At 38.2% G+C, this 17,664-nt stretch overlaps 1 protein-coding gene across 1 annotated transcript in view; it reads right to left on the bottom strand.

Annotated features, from left to right (window-relative positions):
- The window catches only part of TBC1D9 (TBC1 domain family member 9), a 56,178-nt gene that overhangs the window by 14,756 nt on the left and 23,758 nt on the right, over positions 1 to 17,664 (bottom strand). The window contains exons 4-15 of the mRNA XM_086464732.1: positions 16,828 to 17,056; positions 15,502 to 15,763; positions 14,152 to 14,359; positions 11,212 to 11,418; positions 10,678 to 10,848; positions 10,065 to 10,215; positions 8,298 to 8,512; positions 6,681 to 6,798; positions 5,444 to 5,729; positions 4,154 to 4,283; positions 579 to 677; positions 390 to 458 (exon numbers count right to left, since the gene is read on the bottom strand). Of these exons, the coding sequence (XP_086320858.1) occupies positions 390 to 458; positions 579 to 677; positions 4,154 to 4,283; positions 5,444 to 5,729; positions 6,681 to 6,798; positions 8,298 to 8,512; positions 10,065 to 10,215; positions 10,678 to 10,848; positions 11,212 to 11,418; positions 14,152 to 14,359; positions 15,502 to 15,763; positions 16,828 to 17,056 (2,145 nt within the window). The remainder of the gene's footprint in view (positions 1 to 389; positions 459 to 578; positions 678 to 4,153; positions 4,284 to 5,443; positions 5,730 to 6,680; positions 6,799 to 8,297; positions 8,513 to 10,064; positions 10,216 to 10,677; positions 10,849 to 11,211; positions 11,419 to 14,151; positions 14,360 to 15,501; positions 15,764 to 16,827; positions 17,057 to 17,664) is intronic.

Raw genomic sequence — 17,664 nt, 5'->3', positions numbered from 1 at the left:
TATTAGCTGTCTGAGACAATAGAATAAAGGTATTTCTGTGCTAAATTCCAAAACTTGTGTCAGGTAGAGACACATATACGTAGGTTTCTAAAGACTGATCAAAAGCCTCTATCGATTCACTTTTTCATTGTAATAGTTTTCATCAGTATATTAGTTTTTTCCATGGACAAATCACTTAGTGAATTATTTATTTCCTGAGCTTTTAAAAACTGGTTGGGGGTTTTGTATATATTCAGTAATACAGCAGCTAATTCAAGTTTGTATTAAGATACCTGATAGTAATCAACTACAGACTCAACCTGGTCTTTACAAAAGACACAGTCCCATATAGAAAAAATAAATGTTTGCATTTCCTGCAGGCACATGACCTTATCTTCACTTAGCTTTACCTTGAAAAGAGCATACAGTTCCTCCAGTTCATCGATAGTAAAAGAAGTCTCTGTCACAATAGTTCGCACCTTTTGAAACATAACATTAACAGTTACAGATTTTAAATCCATGTCTCATTGAAAAGCTCAATTAAATTTCAGAAGCTGACTGACCTTAATCTTTGCAAAGAACATTACTTCCATACTTACCACATTGCGCTTTGTAGTATCTTCAAGGGTTTGGATAACTTTCAGCCTTTGTTTGAATCTCATTTGTTCAATTAAATCTGCTCGAATACTTCCAAATTTCTTAAAAGAGAAAAAGAAGTATAGGATAGTCTCTGTATTGGTATCTGGAATACTTAGCTTGCCTTTAATATAATTGAAAAATTAATTTAATTATGTGATATACCACAAATGGTATATTTTAAAAAGTGCTGTTAAGGCATTTTTCTAACACATGAAAAAGTTAGGAAGACTTTAGGAATATCTCACTAGATTTTATTGTTCACAGTAACTTCTTTTCATTTAGTTTGAAAGGTCTTTATTAAGCTACAAATCCTCACATTTGAAACCATAACCTCAGTAGTTAAGAAATTTCTTGCTTGGCAAATCTCTATGAATGTATTGTTCCATAACTCCTTCTGCAGGGTTTTATTTCAGCTTGTCCTGGAATCTCTCTTAATTGCTACAGAGAGAGAAGATATTTAGACTAACTGGTTCTCTAACAGCTGAGACAGTAGAGTAGTCCTTACATTCACAAGAATGTGAAACCAAGCCTCAAGAATGCAACTTCCATTAGGAACAAGATTCTCTAAAGTGCCTAAATCTTATTTTCATAAGTTTTTTTGACAACGCACTTAGTCTCAGCAAGCTCCTGTATGTACTCAGAAGCACCCTAGGGGAAAGCCACTAGGAATAACACTCCATGTTTTCATATGTAGAGGAATGCCTAATCCCCAAGATTCATTTTTGCAAACTGCAAGTGGAAGTTTTTTTGCCATCAAAACACTTGTAACATACCTAGAAACGTACAGATGACCAGTAGGAGCAATAATGCCAGACATCAAGTATGCCACATGTTAAATTAAAAGGTGGTGGCAAGATATGCTTTCATACAGGATGGATTTACATTTCCAGTGCAAGCGCATCTACATAAGCAGGTCATAATTTGCTAGAACATTCTTATGCGATCAAATTAACACTAAACCTGTGTTTATCTGTAAAGCTGCGCACCTTTATCACGTACCTCAGGAGTAAAAAACATGTTTCGTGTATTTGGAGCGTTTTGCAAATAAGGAACTCTTTTGAAAAAATGGAATCTAGATAACCATCCATGAATATCAAGCACCACAGAGGTCACAAAACCTTGAAAAGAGAGGTCTTTTGTGGCTCTGAGGCCACATCTGTTCCAGTAATCAGGGCTTATTCTCTGGTCCAGAGGCCAAATGAGATGGTCTGTTCACAGCCCTACAACTAAAACTCACATAGCCTACAGAAAAGTAAGGCTGCGTGCAGCTGCCGTCTGGGAATGCTCCCTTGACTGTGTTAACTTTTAAAATCGTACAAGGAATTGTTGGAAGTGTGTCACTTGTTCTAGGTCAAAACCGTACCAAACCTTTCAACAGCAGAGACTTTTGAGTGTCAGCTGTTTAGTTAAAATGGCCAAGATCCAGATACTACTATGGATGCAGCTTAAGTGTTTAAGGCCTATTTTTTTTCCTAAATTAACTAACACACAAATCAAAGGTGTTAAGCATGTAATAGTTCTGAATATCTGAGTCTACACTCCATTGACAACTACTGAGCTATGCAGAGGCTTTTAAAGCTGTAGTGATGATGCATTATTTCAGTCACTTTTATTGTAATTATTATAACACCAGGCTCTATGGCTTCTGAATTAATTGCAAAAACGAATGAAAAGAGATTTCTTAATTAAAAGTATTTTCAGTAAATGAAAAAAATTACTGGCAGGGTAAAATGTACTTGTTATGTATATCCTCTTATTTCAAGAATGTTTCTTTTAAAAGTAGAAAGTCAGTTCAATATCAGAGAAAGGGGTGCCAATCAATCACCAAAAAATTTCTCTGCATCACTTCAGCTTTCACTGGAGACTTCTCATATATGCATCTAACATGATTACCTAAGAGCTGGACAGGATCAGAGCATGATGGAAAGTAGCTCTTCATAGAACAGCCCAAATATTGTGCTTTTGCCAGCGCTACGCCTTCACCAAGTTCTCACACCCATCACACTCCCATGACAAATATCATAGGACAGTCTGCAAGAGACAAGGTTCTCCCCTCCTTGGGGGTGGTATGGGTGAGTTTGAGGGAGCCAAGAAAACGCATTTTTTTCAGCTGGAAGTCTTCCTATTTTTTCCAAAACAATAAATGTCTAGAAGATTAAGGATAGATTGTTACCCAACAAGTATCTTTAACAGCTTAAATTCTAAAAACAGCAAAGGTACACTCACTTACTTAGTATTTCGCTCTTTGTAGCAGCAACAAAGCTAAATGAGTTCCCAGCCTCGACTGCACAGAACTAATTCAGGAACGTAACAGTCATTGAGTAGCAGATGCCTTAAAGTTTTTTTTATCTTGACAGTTTACTATTGAATTGTTAGGAGTTTTTTTAATAATTAAATCAACCAACAGCAATAACTCTCCTGAAACTAATTCTCTTTTTGCAACCAACTCCTGCTTTCCTCATAGTTCTTCAATCCCCATGCTATTTGTTTTGCCTAATTACACTGGAGTACAGCTGGTTATTTATCTAGAAGGGGCTACAAGGTTCTGTGCCGCATAAATCCCAAAAAGACAACTCTGGGTGGAGTCAGGTTATTCATCTAAAAGCAGTTAAGGCAATGCAAGCTGCCTTCGTGATGAGGAAATCAGAAAATTACAATGGGAACAGAATTTCACATAAACATCCTTCTCCCCGTCCTAACACTGTGTGAAGGAGAACTGCTATACATCCAACTTGATTCAGTTTGCCCTTCAGTGTAGAATACACTGAGCACTACCTACTTCCTCATTAAACAGGTATCATGTTATTAAAGCAAGGAGGTTTTAGGGACATAGGAAGTCATGTTGCTAGGTATGAACCTACATCCTGAACTAAAATCACTAATTTACCCTCCATGTCAATGGAAGAAAAAAAGGAAATTAAGGAGAATAAGTCTTTAAAGTTATTCTTTAGCTTTTATTAAAAAAATCAATACATCAGTGTAATCATCAGGGCTATTTTAACTGATGGCTTATTTTTAAAATTTAAGGACAATAAAACTGGTTTGCAAATTTTAGCTCCTTTCACTTGAAATTTTTTTAGCTTTGGTGATAATACAAAAGCTAGTGGCCCACAGTTATAATCAGCACCTGCTGAGAAAAAAAAAAGGTAGAAGAAACAGATTTCCACCGATAATAGGAAACTCTTCTGAAATCATACAGATTTCACTAATATTCCAGTTTGGAAAAGCATGAAAAACTTTTAATTCAAAAAAGGTTCTCATCTAAGTTCAGTCTTAGGTTTGTAAAACACTTTTTGGTTGTGGGCTGTTCTCCTTTAACGCCGCAGGTTTCTATACAAAACAGTTCTAACTAAAAGTTTTGGTTAAAAGAAAGACTAACTGCTCTCCCCTGCCCCATTCCAGGCTTCTGAGATGAGTCAGGATTTCTTTTATGTTCTTTCGGTTTCAAGCAAAGCCAAACTATAGAATATCAAATTCCTCTGTAAAGCAGAACTAGTGGGGGTTGGCAAGCTCCTGTTAAGAAATCCTATCCTACCTCATAGGAAGACCTGATTAATCTGAAGATATCCACCTCAGGATAAGGCTCTACATCATCACTGAGCAGTGAGTGAAGATGAGGGATGGGTGGAAGAGTGCTGTCCTTATTTGTTACGCTGTCCAAATATCTGGTGGGGGGGAAGAAAAAAAAAAAAAGACATGAGAAACCCAAGATTCATTTGAACCCGCTCACTTCTGAGTGTTAACAGAATAAGAGCTACATAGAGATTATTAAATGTAAAAATGATCAAATCACTCTACTAATAGACTACATGATTTCTGACATCAGTAATTTGACAAATCCTAACACTGCTTTTTCTCAAAGAGAGCTAAGGTAACCCTGCTAATTCATTATCCTTACCAAGAAATAGCTCAAACATAGCTAGCCACAAACAAGTGGCTTAATGAACAGGTCTGTTGCTTCTGGCTGTTTAAATATGCTAAGGGAATTATGACACCATGGGAACAAGGGTCAGTGTGCTTCAGTCTACATACCTCCCTGTCCTACTACTGCCCAGCCTCGCTGCAAGGGGCTTTAAGGGCTTGTTCCTCCCACCGGTGCAGCTGCTGTGGATCATCTGTCTTCTACCCTGCAGCTGCAGAACACTTAAGTCCTCAGCAAGCACTGGGGCTTACTTCAGAGAAAACACAACCACAGTCGTCTTTAATCCCAAAGAAATCAGAAACAGGCTTCAGTTAAGGCTATACTAATGAAACTTACTAGGAAAAAGAAATCCAAAGTTTCAGCAGCATCTTGAAAACTAAACACTACTACCAAACACAAGGAAATCAGAGGTTACACTCAGCAGTGTTCGTTTATATGAAATGACTCAATCCAGTCTATTTATCAGGCTCCCATCTCACTGAAATCTGTTCATTCAAGAGCCCACCTAATTCTTCTGAGTTCTGCTTAGTCTGTTCCCAAAACAATTTCCCTTGAGGGCAAGGCTTTTTCTTAGCAGCATTTAAAAGGTGGCAGGAAAAAGATGAAGTAACAAAACCCATGCAGTCAACCAAAATAACAAACCAAAATAAGTTTCTCTAACCAGGTTTGGGAAGTTAATTTGAATGTCTTGAAAGGAGAATTTGCATCTTGTTGGTCACTTAACTTTATTTTAGGATAATATAAAAAGTACCTTATATAGGTGAAAGGGGACTATAAGCATTTAAAGATTTACATATACTGTATTGGCTTAAATTGAGCATTTCAACACAAGAAAACCACAAATCAGAAAAGCAAGCAAAAAGGCAAATAAAATGAAGAGAATTTATTTTCATTAATAAATACCTTCCCAAGACTGTCATTGCTTCTCCATCATCTTTACAGTTAAGCAGCTTGTCTACATTAGCATCGAGGACTGCGAGCGCTAACTGAAATATCACTTTTATTCCTTCACAGAAGAAACAATCCACAACCACCACTGCACTTTCAAATGGCATTACGCTAAGGAAAAGAGTGAGGAACCACGACAGGGAAATGGTGGATATCACACCCAAGTCCTGCATGCAGTCATAAAGCTGTGGAACATAGTCACGAGCCAACTCTTCAAAGACACCCTGATCCACCAATGCTCCTGTTGAAAATAAAGTTGGATGTGCATTAATTTGGGAGCAACTGACCACATCACCATTTAGGGGAGAAAAATACACATACATATATTCTATATATATAAATACGAAACAAGAATATTCTACATGATGCTTATACACATGTTCTCACTTTCAAACAAATAACGGATTCTATTCCACTACTGAGCTGTACACACCACATGAACTCTAATTAAAGCTTTTAGTTTAATTATACATTTCATAAGAGCTAACCAAGGGTCAAATTGGTTTAGCAGCTAAAGAAGTTACATGACGGCTTAGTACTTACCATAACTAACTAGAATAAGGCTTCTCAGCATCACTTATCAGAGGAGGCCAGAGTAACTGCGAGGGTTTGGATTTATTTCAAGAGAACCCTGTGTTATACATATCTGTGCCATAACATCAGTGTCTTAAGCAGGCCAGGAAGAATAATTTCTAAGGCTGAATGAGTATCTCAAGCATTTGTGAGCTACAGTAGAGACAGTGATAAACTGAAGAGCCATTCACTTCCACATACACAAGGAAACTGTCATCTGACAACAATGGCTTTCAGATACTGATGCCCTTTCAAATCAGAGGTAAACAGGTACAAAGACTTCTGCTGCAAATTGCCAAAGCTCCTGTTTCCACCTTACCTTAAACAGAGAACTGGATCATCTAAAATTCAAATTTCAGCCTCCCATCTCTTTTTCATTCACTTTGTTTAAGCTCACTTCAGAATGCCATCTAATCCTAAGTAAGCAAAGCACTATTATCTATCACAGTATCTGTTTAGGGAATGGCTTCGACGCCCCTGAGCAAGCTGTCTTGCCACTAGCATTCACAGTTCTATCTATGCCACGTGTACATTTACACACGCTTGTTTCAGCACAAACAAGACCAATTAATTTGTTCATTTTTGTACTGTCATTTTAGAAAATTTCCCCGTAACATACCAACAACTCTTGTGTTGTAGTAGTCAGGTAACATACGTTCACACAGAGCTACCAGCAGCCAGAAAGCTTCCTCCTCTTTTGCATAAAGGAGGAGTACTGAAGTGACAATATTCATAGCCTGAAAGAAAGAGAATATAAATTGCTAGACTCATTTATTCAGTATCTAGCACAGTAACTGGGCAGATAAATGGCTAGGAAATTAGATACATCTCCCCCTGCAGATCCCAAACTATTCAAGTATTTTCTTGTAAAAACAGCAGGCAGTGTTTTCCCAATGCCCCAAAGAAGGCTTAAGAAAGCCTCAAACAAACCATAAAAAGTTGTTAGGGGTTTTTGTTTGGTTTTGGTGTTTTTTGTTTGTTGTTTTTTTTTTTTTTTTAAGAAAAAATAAATCAAGGTTTCTTTTTATAATCAAGAGCCAACTCAGGTCTGCAAGCATCCAGATACACTGCCACTGATATTCTGCCAACAGGTGCTCTTGGGGAATCTATGTCTGATACAGATAAAATGCATCCTAGAGCACCAGTGACGGCCCCTGCTGTACCACCCACTCCTCATAGAGGCAGTCTGCACTCCCTATGCTTTCTGCTCCTATGAAAGGGTGAAGACACAGCATTTGTGAGCTGAGGCAAGTGCCTGTAACAGTGTCAGTCACTAACAACCAGAGCATAGTGCAGCAAGTGTCTTTCTGTTGCTCATCTTCCATGTTTGACTGTGTACCTGACAGTTCTTTATTGCCTGTATTAAATAATTTGTGATGGTATCTGTTGGAATTGTTTGCACTTTCACTCATTCATGTTGTATCTAGGAGTCTTAACAGTCAGACATTAATCAGGCTTCTTAATACTCATGAATTCAAGTTTCCTTTTTGCAAAAATAGGTAGGAAGGCAAAAAAATGGCCCAAGTGATAAGTCAAAGTTACATAACAAGAAAGAATGATTTGGGACCAGAACCAAACTGACCTGAATCACAGGCATAAGAACTCCAAAACCATGTGCTGGTCAGCATTAACTCTACCGACACATGGTTGTGATGCACAGTGATAAGACATCTTCTAGGGTGCTTTATTTTTGTTGTTTTGTTGGGGTTTTTTTGTTGGGTTTTTTTGTGTGTTTTTGTTTTTAGTTTTGTTTTGAATGATTGAACAGCATAATTTTAAAAAGTAAAGGAAGCTCTGGAGGGTTATTTCAACTAATACATTAAACAAGTAGGTAAAAATTTAAAGCTGAACAATTACAAGTTTGGTATTTTTTTTCCTGCTTAAAAGAAAACAACCTTTCTTCAGGGTCCATTTGTCATTTTCTGTAGGTGCAATTCAGGACAGCTATCATCCTCTGTCCAGTCTCTAGATTTATGGGCAGAAAATATGCTTACAGAAAACTACGCACATCTCAGCATGCGCTGCTAATACTTCTGTTAGAGTAGGTCCTCACGTCAAATCCCTCTGACCTCAGCATTACTGTAATTCTGCAGCACTGAGGCTTTACCTCACAGTATTATACTGTACCAATGTACCTTACACGGCCAAATACTCGTGTATGCGACTGAAGAAATAGGAGTATAAGGAAAGAACTGGAATTCCAGAAACTGAAGGAGTGCCAAGGTATTTCAATTACCTGACAATATCCTATGTTTGGATTTCTAAAAGCATAAGCTGTCAAGACTCTCCTTAGAGCAGCAATACCCATCTCATTCTGGAACGCAGGGTGCTCTGGAAGGGAGCGGTGCAGATCCCTCTCTATCTCTTCTGTAGCAAGATTGTACTTCCCCATTGATTTCTCCACTAGGTCCTCGTAATAGCCAGGATGAGTGGCCATTTCGTTAATGGCTCCTGGGAGCAGGAGAACAGTATTAAAACCAGAAGAACAAAGCAAGGGTTAGCAAATACAGTGTCCCAACAGGATGATCTTCTGCTACCCTTTCACCTTGAACGTCACCAACAAGAACTCTGAAAGCAAACATGCAATCTTATTTTTGTAAAAGTGATTATAAAAAAAAAAAAAGGAATGTGCTTAGGTGATTGAGGCATCACCCCTTCTTGTCTTCTCTAGATGCATTCTATAATCATGTTAAAAAAAAGGCAAGATAAAGCCTCTCTCTCAGCCAGAATGAAACAGAAGGCATGAAGAACAAACCAGCTGTGCAGTCACAGCTCTTTCTGGAGCTAGCTGGCTGTGGGTTTAACTCCAAACAGGCCTCTGAGAAAGTTACTTGCCCTGAGGAGGGAGCAGACTAATGCTTGGTTGCAGAAAGTATGATACCTCAGCCAAAAGCAAGAGACAGGAACTCCTGAGCTCTATTCCTGCTTCTGAAAATGACACTCTCCTCTTGGGCAGGGCACTTAGCCTGTCTTAGGGACACTATCGCATGCTCACAGAGTTGCTATGAGATTTCACTGCCAACTTTAAAACTTCTCTGGAAATGAAAATCTCAGCAGCAAAGGAAATCAAGTGTCAGTAGCACAAAGTAATGTGCATGGAAAATACCAATTATACATCCACCATGAAAACTGGTCCAAACTAGCTATTAATCAGACACAGGACAGATCTATGCATTCCTGCGTATGTTTTCTGAAAACATTTGTTTAATGTCCAGCAGCAAAGAGAAGATGTACAAGATTAAGCATTATTAGGGAAGAAATAGAAAACAAACCAGAGAGCATCATTAGGTCATCATATGAAGTCCCCGGTGTGCTCACATCCTAAATAGTATGGGTAGCTGTGGTAACTATCTCAGGGAGGGGCAGAACTACAGAAGGCATACAGTAAATGAGAGGTTATGAAGAAAGCCTGAGGCATGGACCGATTTCCATACAACTAGTAATAAAATTAATAATACTCTTTAACTTTGAAAAAAAGCCTAAGGAGACACAGATCTAGAGAATCCTTGATGGCACAGAAGATGGATAGAAATATTTTCTCACCATTTTTCACATACTGGGAGCAGTTAATTATAAATAACTTTTTTTTTTATCACCACCACCAACAAAAAGGTAAGTGGTTCCATGCAACATGCTTAAACTTTGGAATTCCTTGCAACAATTTGCTGCAAAGGCCAAAAGCTTAACTGGATTCAGAAATGACTAAACAAATGGGAAGCAGGCCTGCTGGTGGTTGTTGAACATCTAGAAGCCCCTAGACTGATAGCTTCTGATAACTGAATACTGATAACAGAGTGGGTGTTCTACTTTTTTATTTTCTTCCCTATCTGAGCCTGTTTGAGAAAGGATATTTACTGGTCTAAACACAACTCTTGTCTAAACCAGTCTGGCACCTGCTAATTACCACAGCCTTACTTGCTCCAAATAATTTTAGACACTTCAAATTCTTTCTTCCCTCACACTTTTGCTTGTATCTCACAGTCACATTCAAATGAATACCCACCTGAAAATAGTAGCCAAAGTTCCCCTCTCATACTTTCTGGAATGCCCTTCAGCACAAGGTCCCTGGTTTTCTCTGTACGATACATACAGACTCCTTGGCCATATTCAGCAAAGTGAATCTTCCAGGCTTGTTCCTTCAAAAACTCTTTAGCCTAAAAGCAAAAAAGGCAGGCATAAAGATGCTGCTTCTCTTTCTAACACTCTGCTCCATTGAAATGCTAAGTGCTAAAAAGCCTGCAACATCCTAACTTCTCAAGCAAGCAAGAAATAACTTGGCCACAGTCCAATCCTCTTCTTAATGGGCTGCCTCCTCCCATCTCTTAGTTTCTATCCCAGTAGACCTTACCGTTAAAAGAATATTGTTGAAGCAGTTGTACTTAAGAGCAGGCATACCACCTCTCCTTGATTCACATCCAACTTCGCTTTTTTTATGCGGTGAAGTTGTTTGCATTGGTAAAACAGCAGCATGTTCAATGCTTTATTTCTGTGAAAAATACTGCCTTTTAATCTTGTGTGGCACAATGAAACTCTTCTGGGTCAGAAACATGGGTTTTAAAGATAACATAATTTAACAACTTTTTCAGTCAGATACAGCACTCCGAGGTGTATTTTACCAGCTTGGGGTTGAACTCCTCAGGTGACCTCCGCCGATACATCGTCATTAAAGCTTGAGTTGCTGTGGGAATGCCATTGTCATTGAGATTGAACTGTCGCTCTCCCTCCGACTCAGAGCTGAGGCTTTTATGAGGGCTGGCAGAAATTAAACTACTTGATCTTGTAAAAACCTGTAGAAAGCAGTCATAAGCAATACCGACACAGGGCTGAGCCAGAGTCTGGACTTTTTACTTCAAAATTTATCCATGCTAACAGCTAACAAAATCTGAGCAAATTAAATCACCCAAGTACATTCACAGACTGAGCACATAACAGCAGAAATTAAACCAGTATAGAATAATGAAATCGCTTCCAGTTTCTCAACAGCTTCCCACACCCCCCCCAGCAATGGTGAGTTCTCTTAGGTCTAACACGAAAAAAATAGCTATCATAATCGTAACATTTTTAACTGTTCAGCTTAAGGAAGCTAAAGGTATTAACACAAGAGAGGTAATCCCTCTCTTCTAGTAAAGCATTCATGTTCCTCCACATACCTCATCATCTGAGCTGATGTAGCTTCCAGAAATATTTTTTTCCAAGTATATTTTTGAAGTAGTTTGTTGCAGAAAGTCTGAGATCCTCTGTACAAGAAAGTCTCTGTCTTTCAAGTTGGCAAAGAGAAACGTCATTCTGTTTTTCGTGCTGATTGATAACGGGCTGGGCAACACACTGGAGCTGTCTGCCTTTTCCACTATTGTCACCTAGGGAGAAACAGTAGCTACAGTTTAAGATCTTTAATTAATCAAGTGGCTTGGTCTAAGAAACCATCTTAATACAATAAACCCATGCTCCTTCCGCCCTTATATCAAATCACTACTGACATCCCTCTGCAGGAAAACAGGATTTGGATACAAGGACTTCCAAGTCTGAAAGATGAAGACTGTCATCCCTCAAATAACTGGCTTCAGTACATTATCCAGCAAAATTCCTTTGCACTGCTTAGTTTATTTTCCTCAGGCTTTATTTTAAAAGAATCAGTAAAATAAAATTTCTTCTATGGGATGCACATCTATGGGCTTTTTTGTAGGACCTCCAAATCCCTCTCCTGCTCTCTAACACCAGTACAGGCTGAATCGGAGACTTTTGCTTACTTTTTATTGCCAGTATATGTGAACAAGCCATTTTTGGGATAACACTTCTGTTCTACTTTAATATAGTTGCATACTGTGATAACTGTTATTGCAACTGTATTTAGGCCGTATGCAGAAACCTGCACAAAGGGAAACTAACCCCGCATCTTTCCTTACAAAGGAAAACATACAACCCTGTGAGGTGGAGGTTCCAATTGTTAGTGAAATGGTCACTAATCTAACTGAACTCCAACCTGTAAACAGCACTCATACTACAATCTACCGAGTACAGGGCACTAGTTCCCCGAGGTTTTGGTAAAGCACATTAACACAAAGAAATCTCAGGGATGTCAAACACTGTGGGTAACAGCTGTGTGTTCTAAACATTACCAATTAGCCTTAAAAACAAATAAACCAACGAATCAAGTTTGGGCAGTTCATACATCAACCAAAACACAAATCACAATTGTAAGTACTTTTAACCACTGCTTTTGTGACTTCTGTAACAATTTCCTAGGTAATGAAAACTGTCTTACTACCTTCAGAATAGACGGTGGCACATTTCAGTTTACTAGGACCTTTACTTTTGCTCTTTTTAACCTTTTAAAAATAGAGATCAATGGTAAGATATTACTGCTATAAATATTAATATATCTCTAGCTAAAAGGATAGGATAACCATTTTTCACACATTTTCTTTGAAGATGTATTTAAAGACTGCAATGCACAGCTCAGGTGCTAAATCACTTCTCTATCCTTCCAACTTATTTTTATTTTTCTGTTAACTACAAATCTGTTCATTGTTCATTAACTTAAAGGACGTTCACTAATAGCATATTAAAATTAGCTAAAAAGTGTTCCTATGTCATTTTTCTGTTCCGATTAAAAACTGTTTGGGTGTAATCAGCACAGACAGACAGACAAGTTCTAGAGGCACAGGACAGACATTACAGCAAGAATGCTTTACTATAACGAGAGCCCATATCCGCTTATTTCTTATTCAAGCAGACACACGCACATATCTGAAGTGCTGATCTTGGAGGCTGCACCTACTGGGTGCAGTGAGCAGTGCAGTCAGCCACAACCATTTTTTTTCCAATCATTATTTCTGAATCAATGTTTTGTTATTGTCTCATCTGTCAAACCATCTCCAGGATATCGCAGAATACTGGAACTAGGTTAGGGTCTGACCCAAAGTTTTAATTAAACAGAAAGCTTCCCTTTAATTATTAAGGGTACTGATCAGTTGTTCTGAGGACTGTTGCTACCCCAGTGTGTTACTGTTCTCCTTGCCGGTGCTGAGATTTAACCTGTTCACACTAAAGCACTTATTCCTCCAGCTATTTCTTTCTCTTGAAGCTTTAGACTTGCTTCGAATCCCACGCTGCTGCGGCTGTGGTTATCAAAAGCAGTTGCTGAATCTGCATCCAAGAAAAGAGGTCCTATTAAATGCAGACTTTATTCTCCTTCACCACCACCGCTTTACCTGGAGGATCATTGCTGCCTTGGAGTTTCAGACAAACACTGCAACTATAACTGAATGTCTCTTCTCAAACAACCAAAGTCATTGCAACACACCGTGGAGAAGCTGTACTTCAAAGTTACCAAACAAATACCATTTGATTTTACTCTTAGTGATTGAGGGGGAAAACAGTGCCTTGAAATACTCCATGGTTCTTTAGTCAAGCAAACTGTCCTTGGTTACATTAGCTTTGCTACTATTTCCAAGACTTACTTTACACATTTTTCCATTAACCCACAAATCAAGTCAAAAAACCTCCCCAGCATCATTTTTTTTATTCCATCAAACTTCATTCTTTTTACTGAACATCTCTTTTAAGCAGCCAGCTTTTAAAAAGAGAAACACACCAATTTGTAAAATGCTGACAAATATTTTCCATATACAGGAACAAATGATTGCAAGGCTGTGTGAAGAGAATCCAGATCTTTAGGATTATCAATCTTCTTATATCTGACAAAAGCAAATCTTATCTGACAGATTCTTTAATAGAAGTTCCACTCATCAATCTATGAAGTTTTATTGTCCGCCCCTCCCTATGAGGCACAAAAAATGTACCATAGGGCTGTAAATCAGAATATAAATTATGGGAAAGGAAGGACTCATGAGGGTTGTAAAAACTGACAGAGAAAACTCCCTGTGAATTTCAGTAGTAGGAACTTTGAAGTAAGACACACAGTCATTAAATATGACTTAGAACACATCAGAATATATGCTCAGAAGAGATTAAAGGGATGAAAACAGGTTTTTCACCAATAATGAAAAGAACATCAAAGCTAGGATGCAATTTCCAATAGGATATTGCTTTATTATTTGCCCTGTAAAGTTACAAACACAAATATTTACCTCTCGAAGAGGGATAATAAGGCTGCATAAGTTCTCTTCTTTACTAGTAAAGCAAATATAGTTTGTAGAAACAAACATCTGACCCAAAATATGCATTTTGTTGAATGGAGTCCAGAGAGTACAATCTGTGTGTCCATCTAATTTCTCATCCTTGGGAAGTCGGAACAATGCACGGTATCTCTCACTCTTTGCTCTGGCATCAAGATCCCTAAAAAAAAAAACCCCACAGAAAGCTTTCCTTGTTTTAAGAAATACATAATACATTTTAAGATATATTTTATACAAATCATTGCAAGTAACCCCCAACATACAACTCAATTAAGCACTGAGTGTACAGCAAACAGTGGAAATAGTTTGCATATAGGGGATGTATAGTCTCTGCTGCTGAAAGATTCTAAAACTACGTGAAAAAAAATTCTGCCAGGAACAACTTAGATACATTCATCCTGACTTCTCAGGCGGGACAGGTTGGGTGATCTTTTCACATTCAGCCCTGCTTTCTGAGAATATATATGGTGAATCCCTTTATTATTAAATTATTATTAAATAATGTATGACCCCAAGTAACGCACCAAAAATGCTTCTCTGAGGCTTATTTATTAACATGATGAAATCCCTTGGGCTAGAGTTTGTTAACAATTTCAAAACCTAGTCTTGAAAATGCACAGTGCAAAACATTAAATAGTTGGAAAGACAAACCTAAATGATATAATGCATGTCAGGTGTCACTAAGTAATGAGAAATATAAACAAGCACAGGTTCTGTATGGTTCACTAACATGACCAACATATAAAATAATGAAAAATTAACAAGAAACTATCAAATTGCAGTATGATACCTATAAAAGAAGCAGAAATATTTTCCAGGTATTTTTTTTATCCCTTAGAATTTTACGTCATTTTTTGTATCTCTGTTACCTAAAATGTTTTAGGGATAATTCATTAGCTAGAGTAATTTTTCCGTTCCAGTTATAGGAAGCATGAACTTTAGGCACATTTCTTAGGAACACTTAAATTGCTTTATTACCTTCTCCTGGTAACATAAAAGGGCTTTACAACAGATACCTAATGCAGCCAGTGTCAAGAGATAAATTAAAGAGCTCCTGAATAAATGAGAATTTGGCTCAAATGTTTATTTTTGCAACATGTTCATATTCAAACGTTTTCCCTTTCCTATTTCAACAAGAGACCAAGTAATTATATTTTAACTAATTATCCACATTTTGCCACTACTGGAATCAATCATTCCTTTTGAAGTAACAGTAAACAGCAGCAACATTAGAGAACTTTTGGACAAAGTGCTTCAAGTAAAAGGACTGAGAAGAAACGACTAAGAGCCAGTGCTACCTACCGTTTTAGTGCAGACACTTTTTTGGGGGACTTCTTTTTCAGTTTGGGTAATGACCTGTCTTGTTCAAATCCTTCATTGTCCAAAAGCTGTCGCATAGCTATATTGGCAAGCTGTTCCATCAGTTTAAATGTCTCACTGATATTAAGGAATACTGAGAAGAAATGTTCACTTGACCTTGTGCTCACTTTGATCATATCAGGGAAGAGCAGAGTAGCATTCTTCTCAAGTTGAGTGATATCGACCCAGCGGATAACTAACTTTGCTGAAGAGAAGCAAACAAAAAGAAGATTCAGTACAAAAATTATCACATTTGAAAGCATTTATCTTTCTCTTCCTACAAAATGTATTCAGCCAAAATTTTCCTGCATCTTGAGAAGGTGGGAGGACAGCACAAATAGACCCAGCTTGTACAAACAAACTATGATCACCTCACAAACAGCAGATAAGAGTTTAAATAGCATTTACTTCTGTACAGAACACAAAAGCATTACAAAACTAGGTGGGCTAACGTAGTTTATCATTGCCACAGCACTTGCTCAGACTCTGATGTCCTCTTTTCCTATGGAAGCAAAGAAATGTAGCCCAAACATACCAGACAGGCCTGCGTTCTTTTTATACATTAAAAAGTTTCACAAATTTTACAGTACTACAAATATTACAGTAATGACAGATCCTTGGCTTTTCTTCTGACGGCACTACAGATTAGGATATTGTCCTTAAACAGGGACTAAATCTACACATATTTTTGTCAAAAAAAAAAATCCAGTCATTCACTAGGATAGGTCTATGCAGCTAAACAGAAAGACCTGGGACTGATCGATTGCCCATGAACAAGTGCTGCAGACTCGCTCACCTCTACACTGCTTAGAATTAACTCCCCTCTAGAGCAGACTGGTTGCATCCACACTATGTAGTTCTTGATCCCGGGTCTCCTCTGAGCCCCCTGTGATGCTCTCGTGTTGTACAAGATTAAGTGTGGCATTTGAGGCTGCAAAGTCTGCCACAGTAGTACTTGAGGACTGCATAAGAGCAGGAGCCAAAACTGGTGTGATCTCATTCCCTCTTGGGCACAGTCCCTGAAGTGAACCATGCCTCTAAATAATGCCCAGGTATTCTTTTACAGAGAACTACTTTGAGAAATACAAAACAAACAAGGGAACAAGCGCACAGATAGCAGCGTGGCAATCAGGGACTTGCTGCCTGTTTCTCTTTTACTCAGCAGTGTCTTTGCACCCCCAGCAGTTCAGCAGATGAACAGTAACAAACTACAGAAGATTCCCTAACAATTCTTAGAAGCACAGATCACTTCTCCGCTGTAAAACATACCTTCCCTGCCCATAAGGAAAGAGTAAAAGCAAAGGTGATTAATGCTGAGATACACCCAGCCCTGACGAGGAACCTTCCCCTTCCAGTAACTGCAGGAGTAGTAGTTCACTAATTTCTCTTCTTCTGGCATCCCAAATAGCTTGTGAAATTTCACTATGGCTTCCTTAAATTTTTCGGTATCGTCATCCTCCTTGATGCCATTGATCTTGTTGTACTCAGCAATGATGCCCTAGTAGGGAGTGAAAGAAGTACACAGCATGTTAGTTGCCATGGGGTATCATATATCCTTGTTCGCATTGCTATCTGGGCCAGAGGCCACAACGGTTACTGCAATGTCAGGAAAGTCTTTTGCTCATCTCATTCTTCTGCTCATTCTTTTGTTTATATAGTTATTTATTCAAGGCTGCCTTTCTGATGACCTTGCTCCCTACCATGCCTATGTCAAAAGCAAACACCAATCACTTGCCAGTACCTTGTTTTAAATTAACCAGCCTCTCTCAAATACTCATAACAACTCTGTAAAGCAGCTATGATTTGTAATATTATCCCCTTCCATGCAAATATGCTCCCTGAGGAGCATAGGGGATAGGATTTCGCCAGAAAATTCTTCTAAAAGGAAGGAAAAAGGTAAAAGGAAAAAAGGATCTGCTATTCATTAGGGAAAATATTAAATTAATTTTCTGACCCCTCTTAGTAGGCCTTGAGCAAAAGAAAAGAACAACGGGGGAAAAAAAAAAGTATCTCCTATTAGATTAACTGGCAGGATGGAAAGATCCTTCACACTTTCAGGTGCAGGTGACCTTCATCAAATTTTAAGTGGCAGCAGTCTGAGGTATC

Source organism: Leptosomus discolor, chromosome 4, assembly GCF_034619465.1.
Source record: "Leptosomus discolor isolate bLepDis1 chromosome 4, bLepDis1.hap2, whole genome shotgun sequence".
Taxonomy (NCBI): domain Eukaryota; kingdom Metazoa; phylum Chordata; class Aves; order Leptosomiformes; family Leptosomidae; genus Leptosomus; species Leptosomus discolor.
The sequence above is the reverse complement of the archived record's forward strand: the minus strand, read 5'-3'. Positions and strand labels throughout refer to the sequence as shown.